The sequence below is a fragment of the Lathamus discolor genome, chromosome 6 (assembly GCF_037157495.1).
Source record: "Lathamus discolor isolate bLatDis1 chromosome 6, bLatDis1.hap1, whole genome shotgun sequence".
In the NCBI taxonomy this organism is placed as follows: Eukaryota; Metazoa; Chordata; class Aves; order Psittaciformes; family Psittacidae; genus Lathamus; species Lathamus discolor.
In genome coordinates this window covers 58,640,238-58,655,968 of record NC_088889.1, presented here as the reverse complement: position 1 = coordinate 58,655,968, position 15,731 = coordinate 58,640,238, and the positions used below count along the sequence as shown (strand labels likewise).

Genomic DNA, 15,731 nt, shown 5'->3' with positions numbered 1-15,731 from the left:
AATTTGCCATTTAAAGAATAACTATGCCACTGGACAAGGGAAAAGATCCGCAGTGACAGTAACAGAAACTCCTCAGAGAGGGGGGAAAAAAAACAAAACAAAACCCAAACTAAATAAAACAGAAAGATACTGCTGCTTAGAGGATGATTAACATGAAATGGAATGAAGCTTGTAATAGCAGTCATGGAAGAAAACTTATGGTTGTAAAATGCAATCTAGAATGTGCAGGAAGAAAGAACTGGAAAGGAAAGTCAGAAAAAAATGCTACTCCAGACATTCAGCAACCTTGTGATTGTTCACCCTCCTTGTGCAGACAGCACTGGGAAGTTTAAAATAATACCCATTTGTTTCATTTGAAAAGAAATATCACTTTTATTCTTTAATACACTTCTAAGTAATGTACAAAACTGGTGTAATTTTATAAAACTTGTAAAAACAACAAACGAAAACAAAACCAGGACAGCAGAATGGCAAATAACACATAACCCCACAATGCTGAAACTTTCATTAAGGAATTTTAGGAAACTGCATTCCCATGGTGGACAAAGCTGGATCCCAAAAGAAGTTCAAATATGTCAGCACAGTAACATAGTCTCATCAACAAATATTTGAAAAATCAAAATAGCACCTACAATTAACATTCTGGTTAAACACACTTCACCTGGTAATTAACATGCATTACAGCCTCCTGGACCTCAGTGCAAAAACCAACTATGTAGCTGAAAAACTGACTGGCCATGCAAAGTTTTTTAGAGGACTCAAGTGCTACATAAAGTAATTTGACAGCTGTAAGCTTGGAAATAAAAACATAGCGGAACTAAGGCTCTCTAAAGTCTTACTTCTTTATATTCCCATATACACCTGTATGACAATCTTTTCCAGATTTACACTAGAAATCTGTAGCAGGATCAGAAATGATATCCAGATCCTGGGGATGTTTTGATCAAATGCTTCAATACATGATACATGGATTTCTTTCTTCGTCACCAGCCCTCACCTTCTTCAGTATCTTACCACTGCACTGAAACACTGATTTCACGCTATAATTTGTCAAATCAACCTTTAGTGAATAAAAATAAACTGTTAGACGTTTATAAATTTCTACATGCTTTCTCCTATAATCTTAACATCTTTTACTGTATTTTTTCTGGTCTCTTGTAAAGGCAAGCAAAACATAATTAAAAAGCAATTTCCACCACATCAATCCTCCATGGTATAAAAACAAAGCTGAAATTCGAAACAAAAACCTCTACTGAAGAATATTATAACAGCAGTTGGATTCAGATAAAGGGGTAAGATGCACAGTTTATTAGTGAATGACAATTATTTTCTAGACAGCGAAGAACTGTTGTGAATTATGAACCACAGGCTCCAACCGTGGCCCTGGAGAAGAACCTGAGGCTGCTAGCACTGTCAGTTGCATAAGTATGATGTATAGCCTATGAGTGGCAGCACAGCTAACTTGCAGGGATTCAACTCAGAACAGAGGTTTGCCGTCAAACTCAAGGCTCCTTTTTGCTCATTTTGCAGAAACCTTTCTGTTTCACCAGAGATACCAAACTGTGGCATTGAATTAGGATGTATCTTCAGAAATAACACATAAATGCAAGAACAAATTTATTACTGCCGTAACTAAGAACAACTCTTCTGACTTCAGTGTGAACAGCAAGAACCATATTTAGCCACACATAATTACTTTATGTTCCAACAACCTTTTTCCCTTATTGTCATTAGCATATATTCAGTTTACATTGTGAATGTCAACTACAAATTGTGAATGTTAAAAGTATTCTCAGAGATCAATGCCTCCATTTTATAAAATATATTTTAAAAAATCCCAAACAAACAAAAACCCAACACCAGTGCAAATAAAAAATGTTTACAAATCCTTACTCTAACATTACAAGATCATGCATTCTGTGTGTCATTTCACATTGTGGGAGTGCTAAAACTGCTCTGTTTTTTGAATACATGGAAGTAAAAAAAGACCCACGGATCAGAAAACCACCCACTAAGAGGTCCTACACATGCAGAGAAGGCTCAGGTTGATGCCAAATATGACTGCTAACTTCACACATTCCTTGAACGTATTAAAGAAGAAATTACTGGTTAATCAATGGAGGTCAGAGTAGTTCCATCAGTTCATTAACTGTCAGAAGTGCTGACAGAAAGCTAATTAAACTTATGCTGCAGCTCTGGGACTAGGAAACGCTTAGCTCAATTATCACATTTGCTTTTTCACTATTGCAACAGCACTGCTTCTAACTGCTTCAACCATCAGCACAGCCTCCCGAGCCAGAGATTTGAAACAGATCTGGAAGCCTTCAGAGTGATCAAATTCCAAAAATCCTGCATGAAAGGTAACAAGCAATTGAGATCCATAGAGCATCATTTGCAGAGGTACAGAGATCAGGACCTGGAAAATTTTATTGAAGTACAAAAAAGTATACTAATGCACCTGGTTAGTGATCAAGGCACTCATGAGACCATTATTCTTAATACACTGCTGTATTGGCTTGCTTAAGAGTGGGACATATAATCTGTATAGAAGCATCAAATACGACCGAAAACACACATCATTCCAAACACTTGTGTGTGTGTGTATGAGATGGTTCACAGGTGTACTGCAACAGGAATAATGTAACTCACCTACCAGAACAAGTCAATGAGTTTCTCTCAACTTAGCCAAACTTGTATAACCTATATGCTCAGTCTCTTTTCTAAAAGGGAACCCCATTTCCTTACTGCAGACCGAATACTAATAAATTATTTTTGTTTTAGTAGAAAAAGCAGTAAGGATAAATAATTATATTATTCACACTCAGAAAATGAACGTTGGGCCTCAGATCAGAAAAAAGCTTAAGCTATGACAGGTGATCCAACTTTCTGGTTTGTATTTGAAAAACACTTATAAACTTCTAAGGAAAAAGAAAAAAAAAATCCAGCAAACTAACAAAACCAACCAACCAAAAACCTTTAAATAATTTTGGCACACATTAGTGAAATAAAGCACTAGGTTTCATTCTACGTGGCTTTTCCCCTAAGAAGTCACACAGTAAGAAACACACTTAATCAACAAACCTGTGTTTTCAAAACTACTGGCTTTTGGGGTCCTTTTTTTTGTGTGTGTATCAAACATATACACACAAAGTCCTGGCTATACAAAGAAGGCATATAGATGACGCATGTCAGCATTGTATTCAAATTACTCCTAGAAATGAGCACTAATGCCTATCTACAGCAAATAAATACCATTAACTTCTGAAGCATGTCAGGATTAATCCTTGAACCATAAACCTTCCAGTTACACTGGTGAATATTTTAAATAAAACTAGGAATGCTTGGAGAATAGGTGGATATTTAAGGGCTAAAAATCCAAAAGAAATGAGACCAACTATTTCTATCAATGTTTTACTGTCATGTCAAACAGACTTCTAACTCTCTTTAGCTGTCAAGAAATCACAGAAATGTTTACATCACCTGCAAATCCACTGAGAGTGCCAACAAAACAGGGAATTGAGTGGGTTGTTTTGTGTGGTTATGAGTTACCTAGTAATCTAATAACTGCGTTAAAAATGTATCAGTCTTAGCCATAACAGTTAACAGCAGTGGTTTTTTGTCTATGCTTGTATTTCAGGAGCTAAATGAACAGCCAATGGACTGCCAACCTTTACCCTGAATTACAAATGTGAATTGAAAAATGGTACATTTGGATATATTCTAAGAAACTCTGTGTAGTGCCATGCTAGCTCAGTATGAATACAATTAGGGTATGGGCGACACCAACTAACTTGCAAAAACAGATCCATCTTCGAATTCTAGACGCGTCTGTCATCACAAATGAAGTCCAAGAGCATTAGCTCAAGAAGTGTATACAGAGGAAAACATTCAGCAGACAGTAAAATGCAGACTGAGGGAAGCACCAAGTTAGCTGTAAATTAACACTGATGTCAACTTTGACTATCGCAGAACTTGCTGGAACTATAAATTCCCTTCAAAACTGAGAATCTAGTTTATTTAACAAGTATTATCTTGGTGGAACAGAGTACCATCCCACTATACAATTAAAAAAGCAATGTAACCCAGAAAATTTTAGCAGACCAAGTCCTTGGAAGCATTGACTAATTTAGTCCAATTCAGGTTTTAAGCACCTGATGCACAGAGGACCAAAACCATACTCCCTTAAGTTAAACACAACTATGGGCAGATCAAGTTACAGACTTCAGGTAGAGGCAGAACCCCATAAACCCTGTTGTGCCATGAATGAGGCTTCTTTCCCCAGAAATGTGGTGTTCAATGGACAGGCACCTCCCTCTGATTCCTCAACTCAACCCTCAGAACAATACCTATGCGCACTTCTGTTTACAGGAACTTGCATTTCAGAGCTGAATTCTCACATTCCAGAAGAGGATCCATCTGTTCAGATCACAGTCCATCCTAAGGATCCATAATCTAAGCAGAAACCTTCTTTCTGTGTTTTCGAACCTTTTGTGGCACAAGGCACAGAAACAGACTACCCAGTTCATGCTCTCTTTCTTCCAGCCCAGAAGAGATTAAAACCCGAACTACCGACCAATTAGCACAAAAAGAGCAGAAAGCCCGCTCTTGAGCTGTAGAAATGCACAGAAGATTTAACACAGGAATAAAGCCAGCAGCAAAGAAAAGGCAAAGGTTGGTCTGAGATGCTATGGTATGTACAAGCACATGTCAGAGCCAGCAGAAGTTACAAAAGAGAACATCAGAAGTAGAAATCACACGTGTGATCAAGGAAGAGGTTACAAGTCAAAATGCAGACAGGAAAAGTCTAATGAAGGAATTGGGACTCCAGGAGCACTGGATCTTCCTCGTGGGCACTTCCCCTTCGTCCATTAAACCGCTTGAAACTGGAAGAATTGCCCTGATTATTAGGAATGTGCTGTTTGCTTTGTGTGTGGAAACTCACTCAAATTCAGCTGAGCCCTACGCTTCGGAAAACAACTAGTTTCGCAGGTGCCAATTAAAGACTCCTCAGGATTTAATAACAATGTTTCTCAGAGACTCCAACTATGCTGAGAGCATGTTTTAACCCAAACCTCTTAAAGCCAAAATTTACATGCAATAGCAAGAAAAGATCAACATCCCACACTCTAAATGAAGCCAAATTACACTGTAAAGAAGCAACCCAGTTCAAAACTGTCATCTTTTCAGCTTTATTAAAAAAAAAAAAAAGCTACACATTTTAAGACAAATGCAAAGTTTGCACGAATACACACACACACGTTTTAAGCTATGCCCAGAAAACAGTGTCCAGCGAAATACCATTTCCACAACCGAAGCGAAACAAAGGGAACCCTCAGCCTAATCCCTCCACACATCCACCAGACCCGTGGGTGAGAAAGCAGCCCTCAGGAAGCCCACTCCAGCAGTGCAGCTGTGAGCCGGCACAGCAGCAGCCTGTGACAGACCTGTGCGCCGCACAAAATACCAGCCCCCTTCTCCTGGAGAGTACATAACAGCAAAGTGTGGGCCAGCAGCAGACTGCTGGGCTGAAACAGTACATCATCTGAGATATTCTAGAAACAAACATTTTGGCGTATATTACGAGGGACTATTCATCACTTCATTATTGCTGTGTTTGTCTCCTCTGAGAAAAGGGATTGCCAGCTCATGACAGAAGTATTTAGATGCTGAAGTATCAAATGCTACACAGGCATGACAGAGTGAAGCTCGTGTGACTTTCTAGCTAAATAAAATTTTACACTCGGTTAAGCGTTTACTTTATTTGAGCCTTTAATATAAGGCAAAATAACTCTTCCTCAGATAGGATACTAGAAATGAATCATTATTCCATTACAGCAACAAGAATAGTTTATGTAAGTTATGGAATTTGAAACACATTCTCAAAATTGTTAAAAATGTTTTATTTTTACATCTCATTTAAGCTGCATTCTATTACCAGTCATATATATTATTTGACTACGTAGTCCTGAGTTTCATTTTCTGCAGTGATTCAGACTAATAGCTTCTGACATATATACAGCTTGAAAACTCAAGACTTTAATGCATGAGATACAAAGAAACAAGCCATCAAAATACAGTCGCATTGTACTCTGCCATTCTAAAGCCCTACGGCAAATACACAAAGAAGCTGAAATCTACAGCACAGATACTACTTCTCTTGAAAAGCTACTAGTTAAGGACAAACCTAATTTTCCAGGTACAATCATCCTGAAGCTACAATACCTTGCACACAGTCCTCTGCGGTGCAACAGATTTACAACACCTGAAACCGAATCACGAGAGTACTGCATGACAAGAGAAAACGTTTTCTTTTAAAGCCTGTCAGGTTGAAGCTTTTGTACCACTGGAACCAGGAATAACGTTCCTTAAAAGTACTGATATAGCTCTGCATATAATGCCAAGTGTACTTCTTTGACAGATCAAACCAAACCCTTAAGAGATTTTATACACAACTGGAACTGCTCAATCGCAGGCTTGCTTTAACAGCAAACTTAAACTAGTACGAAAGTCATCTCCTTTTTTCTTTAAGAACACCGCATTTAAGACCTCATTAGGAAAAAAGAAAAAAATAAAAAAAATCTTTGCGTTACTGCAGGCAATTTTTCTAGAGAAACACCTTCTCGGTATCCTGTTCTATGAGAAGTTCTAGACAAAAACCGACGAAGGACACGACAAGAAAAAGCAGCTGTGAAACGCTCAAAATAATTTTGCGTGGTATTTTCGCGAGTTGAGATGAACTAAACCAGACGGCTTCACAAGCTCCGTGCAAGGCCCTTCTCCTGTGCTAGCACGGCATCACAACACCGCAACGTCAAAAATAAGCAACTTCGTGCGAGAAAAGCGCACTGCTCCTTCCCAAACGCGTGCAGGTCGAGCCGCACGGTAGGCCGAGCAAGCTCTGGAGACAATTAACGCCGCTTTGCAAGCTTGCTCTTCGTCAGAATGGAAACGACACAATAAAAAACGGAAAAAGGAAAAAAAAAAAAGGAAAAATCGGTCAGAAGCCAGATTCGAGCGCGGTGGGAGCGGGGCAGGGCGCGCAGCAGGACAGCCCTGAGGCAGCGGCTAACGGGCGCCCCGCACCCACGAGGGGGCGGCCGGCCCGGGGCGGCCCGCGCCCCCCGAGGGCAAGGCCGAGGAGGGGGCGGCGGCGGCGGCGGTGCGGGCCGCCGGCGGGCAGGCGCGGACAGGCCCGGTGAAGGAGAAAGGGGAGGGAAGGGGCTGGGCCGCGCGGAGCAGGCGGACGGAGGAGCCGCCGCTTTATTCGTGTGGGTCGGTGCCGGCGCTGCCCCCGCTCGCTGCCCCTCGCCGCCTGCCTGCGCTGAGCGCGGCGGGCGAGGCCCGTGCTGGCGGCCCGCGGCGGCGCGGCGCCCCAGCCGGAGATGGCGGTGGTTAGAATAAGGCACACTGGGTAAAAACACATTTATATACTAACCTCGCCGAGAAATTTTCCAACAATTCCTCCGTCCGACCACCATGCACCAGGACAGGAAACGGCCGCCTCAACGCCCGCCCGGCCCAGCACCGCCCCGAGCCGCGCGGGCGGGCCTCGCGCACGGCGCCACCGCCGCTCCCATTGGGAGCCCCGCGCCCTGCGTCACCGCCGCCGCTCACCATTGGCAGCCTCCGGGCCCCGCGTTAATGCCCATTGGCTAGGCGCTCGCGGTCCCGCCCCGCAGCTTCATGGCGTCTCTGTTATGCTGGGTTCGGGGCCGCGGCCGCCATTTTGTACAGCGGGGAGCGGGGCGCTGGTGCGTCAGCAGGGGAGCGAGGGAGCCGGGCGCCATTTCCTGCCCGAGGGAGGCCGCCCGGCTGCGGCACGCAGGGGCGCCGCGGGCCGCTCGGTGGGACCGCGCGGACGGAGCGAGGGAGGGAGGGGGATGCGCGGCCCCGGGCGCGCCCTGAGGCGGCTGCCCCAGGCAGGGCGGCGGGCCCCCTGCGGCTGGCCCGGGGTGGCGCGGCCCGAGGACATGGACGCCTGAAGCCGTGCCGCCGGGCGCTAGCGCAGAGGGACCAGCGGCTCGCCCGCGGCCGCCGTGGGCTACGGCCCCCACGGACGGCGCCGGTGTGTCCGGCTGGGCCTGCGGGGACGCCGTCTCCGCGGAGGCAGGCGGTGCGCGGAGCTCCGAGCCTCGGCGGCCGGAGGGAGAGGCGCTCTGCGGCGGGGCTGCCCGGGGCACGTTATCTTCTGCCGTTTCAGCCCCGCTCTTGCGGATAAGGACTCTTCTTACAGCTACGTTGAGAATCTTTATCCTTAGATGGAAACGTGCACCAGCCCAACAACGGCTCCTCGGGCAGTTAAAGGATATTACAAATAGTTCGGTAGATAGTTGCAATTAACATGAACTGTCACCACTGACAGGACAGTGGGCCCGGATCTGTAGGGCTTACTTGAAGTTTTTGAACATCAGACATTAAAGCATTTAAGATTTTTCTGCCTCCAGAATAATAGCTCTAAATTCTTGCAGCCAGACAACAACACCTAAACTAGTTTATTCCAGAATAGGGCTAACAGCAGGTTTCCTTTCTTAGTTTCAAGTTTTCCTTCCTGTTTATTAATTGGAAACTTTCACCCACCCAGAACACAAACTACTGCCATCACTTTGATGTGACGTACAGTACCAGACCCAAAGACAAGATAAAATTGTGGTTTGGGTTTACCAGCTCCTTTATGTTAATAGATCACTCATTAACATCTGTCAGATCTTCAGCTCTTGTCCTGTTCTGAAGTGCTTGCTGTTTCTAGCATCAACATTTTGTTATAAAAAGCAGCAATATGACAATACCAAGGCAGTGATACACCATTTAAGACAGAAGCTACATATTGATAGTAAAGTAACTAGTAATCGGTATCACACCACCAGACAGCTTTTCCACATTCCTGGCTCTGGGTTATGTGGAAGACCCCACAGAACACAGGGAAGAGAAAAACCCAGCTCAAGGAACTCAGCTTTGGCTGTTACACACTGTAAAAGGAGAATAAAGACAGCTTTGGATGTTCCAAACGTCCAAATTTTGATAAACTTGTACTTTTGCATTCAGGTGAAAACTTGGGGTACTGAATTGAGCGGAAATGCGGAAACTGCAGTGCTCTACCTAACTACATTTAACAAAAATAAACCAAATGCCCACTTCTGCGTAGATATTCAGAGGTGGTGGTCATACATTGGTGATCACATACCAAAGACGAAAACAAAAGTGAGAATAGTTAACAAGAGAACGTATGTATGAGGAAGGACTGAAAAGGAACACACTGGAAACGTGCCAAAAAAAACCCCACTGAGAAGCTTCATGATGTTTCTATTTGAGAGCTGATGGTGGCAAGAAGAAGAACTTTCCTTTAGAATAAAAATCAGTCCATAAAACTAATGAGGTTACTAAGCATTATTAAAATGATCTGCTTGTTTATTGTGAGGTATTTGGTAATTAATCCACTGCAGCCTTCTTGAATCTTGCAGTAGTAATTCTAGGCTACAAGAGATTTGAACGGAGCTTTGCTGTACTGTGCTGACAACCACGAAAAATTCTTTTCAGGGTAGTGATTTAGGAAAAAAATGTTACTAAATTTATCCAATATGGCAACATTTTAAAAAAGTGTTTGAGAAAGCCTTTTATATTTAACACAGTCAAGAGAACTGTGGTTGTGCCTGACATTTGCCTGAAGAAGTATTTTAGAGAGGAAAATAGAAAGCTTACAGCTATGTAACTAGAACAGGACTCCAAAGTACTATAAGAATATAGCTAAATTCAAAACACCACACTGAGATGACTGAAGATAAGGATTTGCTTTAGATGTTTATTAATCCAAGATCTTCCATAATAGAAAAAAAACAGAGGCTTTAAATTTCCCACCTCTTCCTTTAGAGTTGCATTATCCTTGAAAATGGAATGGATAAGTGCAAGTTCTAGGAGGAAGATCAATTTTAAATGTGACATAAGTGTTATCACTGAAATTGATATATATTGCATCACAAAATGCACTATCACCACCAACAACAATGCAAAATTGTTTTGCAATTTATATAAATACATTTCTTGGAGCAAAAGAAAGCAAAGTTCTAAATCCATTCTTAAAAAATATGCTCCTTGCTAACCAGTCTAGCGACACATAAAAGCACCCTTGAATTAAGACTGTATTCCTCACACCAAGATAAAATTCTTCCCTTGACTCATGACTTGAAAAATCCAATTGTTCCAGAAATGACAATGGCACTAAAATTGGTGATTTTCCCCTCATTTTTTCAGTATGCTTTGTATATGGAACCTTCTCACTCCTGCTCTGTTGCATCTTCCACTGTGAGGCAAAGTGTCTCATCCATCCTAAACGGTTCTCCTACATTTCTGGGGACGTGTAACAAGATAAGCAGATACCAACAAGCAGATGTTCAGAAATTATTTATGTCAAACTGGGCATTTTTCAAGGTCAAGGAATGCACAGGAAAAGGCATGCTGTAATTATGTCTGTCACTTTTTGTCTACAAAAATAAAACCTTGTCTAGAGATAATCTTGAAGCCGGTGTACACCCGTACGTGCTTATGAGCTACACATTTACAAAAAAAAACCCAAACAGTTCTGCTATATGCACTTGGCCAGTCAGCTAAAGATTCAAAAGTACTACTGTGGTACTCATACCACTACTGTAATGGATACTCTCATTCAAGGCGTAATTTTTTAGGCTTTTCCACATCAGGTGCAATATCCATCCTTTTAAGTCCACAATCTGCTTTTAAAGTATCCCTTTGGTATTCGGCTAGGGCAACGTGGCATTATAGTCCTGGCTCAGTCTCTCACATAGCACTGTGTGCGCAGGGAATTCTGTTTGCCGAAGAAAGGCAGACCAGAGAGGAGTGTCTGGAAAAACCCATTACACCTGCCCAGAGAAGTGCTAGCGGTTGTGCAGCAAATGGAAGGCAGAGCATGGTGCTGGTCATCAGCCTGTCAAGGAAACCCCAAACCATCAATTCCTGCTACTCTGCTGATGCAAAAAACCACACCACACAAACCAATTTTCTGAAGACTGCATTTTGAGTATCATAATATATATATATGTTCATTTCATTTTTACAGATATAAACTCAGTTTATTTTAACCTGTATTTAAATTTTGGAGGCTTACATTAAATTAAGGTAGCTTGTTTAATATCAATTGTAACAGCAGGTGACATTTTTATATAAAAACAGCCAAAAGGAAAAAAAAAAAACCCAAAAAAAAAAAACAAAACCCCAAAACATTTGATTTAAAAGACCTGACACCAACGATCTCAAGGGAAGATCAGAAACCTACGGATTTTTGCTTTTAGAAAAGAAAAAGGGGGCATTTAAGCCAACCCATTCACAGCATCTCCCTGCTGGCTTCTTCATACAGTGGTTTTGATAGTGGTCCCAGAGGGATCTGTATTTTGCCTCTCTAGCTAAAATACTAGTTACTATAGCAACTTTGAAGGAAGAAAATTGTGGCTTCAAAAATGAAAGATTGGCAAAACTTCAAATACACTGTCTGGATCAGGCAGACAACAGCACACACGAATACTGGGAGTGCAGAAAGAGGGGGACTGAAATGCAAGAGTAGTGCACCAGCACTACTACACAGGCTGGGGGAAAAAAAAAAAAAAGAGTATTTTGCAAAATTAGGGGGAAAAATTACCTTCATAGATCATAGCCTAGATTAGCCAAATTAAACTGCTGTGTTTTTAACAGACTGCATGTACAGATGTTTCATCCACACACTTCAATTGAGTCTGTAAGAGCAGAACTTCACACACCTTATTTACCTGCTTTACATATCTGTATCCAGATTTTACCTTGTACAGTGAGATCTTTAAGAAAAACAAAGGACACAGAGGGTGTTGCTATTTTTTCTTTAGCAGCAATGAAATATCACTAACCCCTTTTTACATAACCGGATTCAAGTCACAACCAGAGGTGACTGCACCGCAAAGTCACCAGGTACAAAACTGCTAGTTCATTTTAAATTAATACCTGGAAATTATTTCCCCCAGTACATCCCTTATTTTTTATTTTTATAAACAGCAAACATTTTGCTATTTTTGTACATAGGCTAGCAGGCTTGTTTCAATATGAAAGTGCTAATTCATTTACAGATTTATCAGTTATGTAGTGCTACATTAAGTGTCCAATATTCTACATATGAACAATCTTTATAAATGGAAATGATGAAGATTAAGTAAGGCTATCTGATTACCTTATCTTATTTACATTAAAAGAATAGACACCCAATAGGAAGGGAGAAACGGGAAATAAATTGGGCAAATACTCATACTGCCACAGGTGTAAAAATCAAGTCTGCCTTTTAGCTTGTACTGTAAATGAGACATTTTAAATAGTCCTGCAGCCCATGCCTGTATTTTTTCTTCAGAAAAAGAAAAGCTGCCTTCATGACGTCCCCTCTTGATTTCTGATTTCCAAAGTGTGTCATTTGAAGCTTTAAATTCAGATTCTTCCTATCTTCAATAAAACCTCTAGTTTGCTTTCCAGTATTAGGTTGCATGACCAGGTCCCTCTTCTGGGGCTTTTGTCCAATCTATTTATCAATTAGCTTAGAGTGAGTTGTAGATAACATGAACCAGTTCTGGAACCACTATTGGGAGGAACACAAGCTCTTCACTACAATCACACAGTAGCAGGAAAAGTGATAATTCAATTCATTCCTGGGGCAGGGCCTCCAAAATTAAATGAAGTTGGCACAACCGGAGCATTGAACTTGTATCCTCCATGTTTTTCAATCATTTTGGATTCTAAAACAAAACAAAAAAAACAGAAGGAAGATATTTTAGTGTGTGTGTAGGGGGGAAGACAGATTAAGATTTTGTGACTGACCGTTTTGAGTCTCTCAGAGATAGAGGTTTAACGTGGGGTTAGCCAAGAGAGTGATCAGCACCCACAAAGTGGAAATGTGCCAGGCCCCAAACAACAGATGGACTATTTATTTATTAATATTGTTAGAGCTATACTTAAATTAACTTATCTTTTAAAAGCCCACAATTCAGCTTTTGGACACAAGTTGGTTATTTTTCACATTTCAGAAATAGGACCTGAATGGAAGGTGGACTTCCAAACTTGCTAATAGTCACCCAATTCTTTCTAATTAACATTAACAGACTTTTCAATCAAATCAGTAACAGAGCACATGTACAAAAAAGCAGTACATAGATATTAACTAAATACTCCAGTGTTCCTATCTCAATTCAACAATACAAGCAGAGATAGCCACTGAAGCACATGAAACAGGCATTTTAGTATACCCGCATTTCCTCACCTGTAGCCAGGCAGATAATCTGCAGTTTAGGTTACTAGACCATATAACACAATTCTGAGAGAAAACTACCAATTTTATCCTTTTCATTTTCAACCAAAACGTAAGATATTTAGGCATCTGAGGCCCACATATCCATCGCTGCAAACAACAGTGATAGTTAAGCTGTCTGGTTTTAGTAGCTGCATATTCCGTCCTTCAAACGTTACTGTAACACTAGTTTTCACAAGCTCTAATACATGGACAGCTGAAAATTAGACTGGTAATTTATGTTGTACCTCTACTACAATCTAGATAATGCTGAAGGTGGTTTATATTATTCCCAGGTCAAGATAACAACACTTATTAATGTCTTATTTCTAGTCTATGAGCTTTCTCCTACCTCAAAATAGTTGTAATCTCTCTCTGTCTGGGAATACATCTCATTATCTAGAGGACCTGCATTTTGTCTCAGTTTCTTTGGAGACAGGCCAGAAAAGTGCTGCCATGGCTAATGAAGGACAGGAGGAGAAGATGACCTGGGGAGCATTGCTTTGTTCCCTCCTGGCTCCATAGTGCACAGAAGACAAATCTCTTAGCTTACAGAAATTCTTCTTACCTACATTAATGGGAGATGATTATATTCCTTCTAACAGGATGTCCCCATATGTGGTAGGTAGCCTAAATGGGGTATCACTATGCTCTGATAGTAAACATGATTTTCCTGTAATAATCTAGTTGCTCGAGTTAAACTTCACAGTCTGAACTTAACTTGCACTATGAATGAGCAGCTGAAAACAACAAAACTCAAAAGAATTTTTTTCATAAAATGCACAAGTAGAACATATCCTCATCAGTATGATGTCAAGAGCTTGACAGAGGTCACAGGGAAACTATGTTATAACCATTAAAAGTAGATCATTCTGGACACTTTAAAGCTTTGTGAGGCAATTTAGGCTGTTTTCTGACAAAAAGTACTTATAAAAAGTGCATTCTCACTGCCAATCTTTTATTGGCAGATTTCTGAATTTCTCTTTTTAAAAAATCTTGTAGCAATTGCTCAGTAAAACCCAGGATATGAGACTGGACCGATCACTCCAAATTTAGCCTTGACTTTAAAAAGCGATATATATATTGTCTTATCTCAAACACCTGGGAAACTGGCAAAAAAGCCCCCAAACCAACCAACCCCGCCCCTCCCCGCCCCGAAGATCTGCCCCCTTTCCTATATTTTTAAATCTGTACTATCTGTATTGAAGAATAACAATCTGAAATATTTAACAGGCTTGATGATACAGCTTTACAGATGGATTCTACTTGCATAATTTGATATTCTTCCACCCACTGTCTATCAATATCTATCCCAGCTGGACTAGGTCACATCAGGAAATAAGTTATCAGCCACTTGATGCATCTTTTACCACAGCTAGAGTTCATCCACCTTCAGGTAATCAAATAATTTGTTTCCAAATCTAAGCCACTATGACAACTACACTTTTATTTACTTGGCCACTTGATTAAGTCATTTCTATCATTCCTTACACCTATAGCATGCCAGACAATTTGTGTACTGAGGCTTTGTGACCTGACAGTTTTAAGAGATTTCAAACACTTCTGGAGTGTAAAGCAACCCTGCTTTGCTGAAGACATTATCAGGTTTGAATTACAGACATTTTCTGTGTTATGCTTCTTGAGCACATAAACAGCATTCAAGCAGTAAAGGAAGCAGTTAACGGTAGAAAGGGGAGAAAATACCATGTGCTGCCCGCCTCTGATCTGCCAGAGTTGCTATGTCCTGCAATTGTTTTCTTTGTTCTTCATTAAGACCCTGTGTCAAGGCTTGGTACCATGCAGGGTTACGATTCTGAATTGCTACAAGAGAATAAACACGTAAGCAAAAAGGAAACCGTTCATTAAAATGTTCCGTAACTCAAAGCTTACTAACTCACTCCCATTTTAGTCAGAATAATATTCAGTTAGGGTTACGCAATTCAAGATGTTTAAAAACTTAAAAGAACCTCTGATCTCTTCCCTCCCACCATAAATTCATTAAAGCATCTCCTCCTGCTCTTAAAGAGTAATGATTGCTTCCCCTTTCCAAAGACAGAATTTGTTCAAAGCACATACTGAAAAGCCTGTGTGGAAGCTTTCAACAGGTTCTAGTTTACAACAGTATACACTAAAGTTAAAATAAAACTTGTTAGCCAGGAAATGAAATAAAGTTACTTACTCTGAAAAATTGTTTTAAATATCTGATATTCATCAATAGGGTTGTCTTCATCATCAATAATTGTGGAATAGCCTTCCAAAGCAGTCTCTTCAGCATCATCTTCTTCCCAGTCTTCATCATCTCCATCTTCACCTGCCTGTTTTGCTAGAATTTCTAGGTATTCTTGACCATCTTCATCAATGTCATCTTCATCACTCCCCAGTTCCTCTGAATTTAACAGCACACAAAAATAAAGTTTATTTCAAGAAC

General features: G+C 40.9%; 2 protein-coding genes across 3 annotated transcripts in view; both read right to left on the bottom strand.

Moving 5' to 3' along the window:
- ZNF143 (zinc finger protein 143) overlaps positions 1-7,588 on the bottom strand; it is a 43,685-nt gene extending 36,097 nt beyond the window's left edge. For both annotated transcript variants that reach the window (XM_065682999.1, XM_065683000.1), the window contains exon 1: positions 7,436-7,588. The gene's annotated coding sequence lies outside the window, so the exon portion shown is untranslated. The remainder of the gene's footprint in view (positions 1-7,435) is intronic.
- A 2,188-nt stretch (positions 7,589-9,776) lies between these two features.
- IPO7 (importin 7) overlaps positions 9,777-15,731 on the bottom strand; it is a 40,255-nt gene continuing 34,300 nt past the window's right edge. Inside the window, exons 23-25 of the mRNA XM_065682998.1 lie at positions 15,483-15,689; positions 15,008-15,124; positions 9,777-12,755 (exon numbers count right to left, since the gene is read on the bottom strand). Coding sequence (XP_065539070.1) covers positions 12,658-12,755; positions 15,008-15,124; positions 15,483-15,689 — 422 coding nt within the window. The 3' untranslated portion in view covers positions 9,777-12,657. The remainder of the gene's footprint in view (positions 12,756-15,007; positions 15,125-15,482; positions 15,690-15,731) is intronic.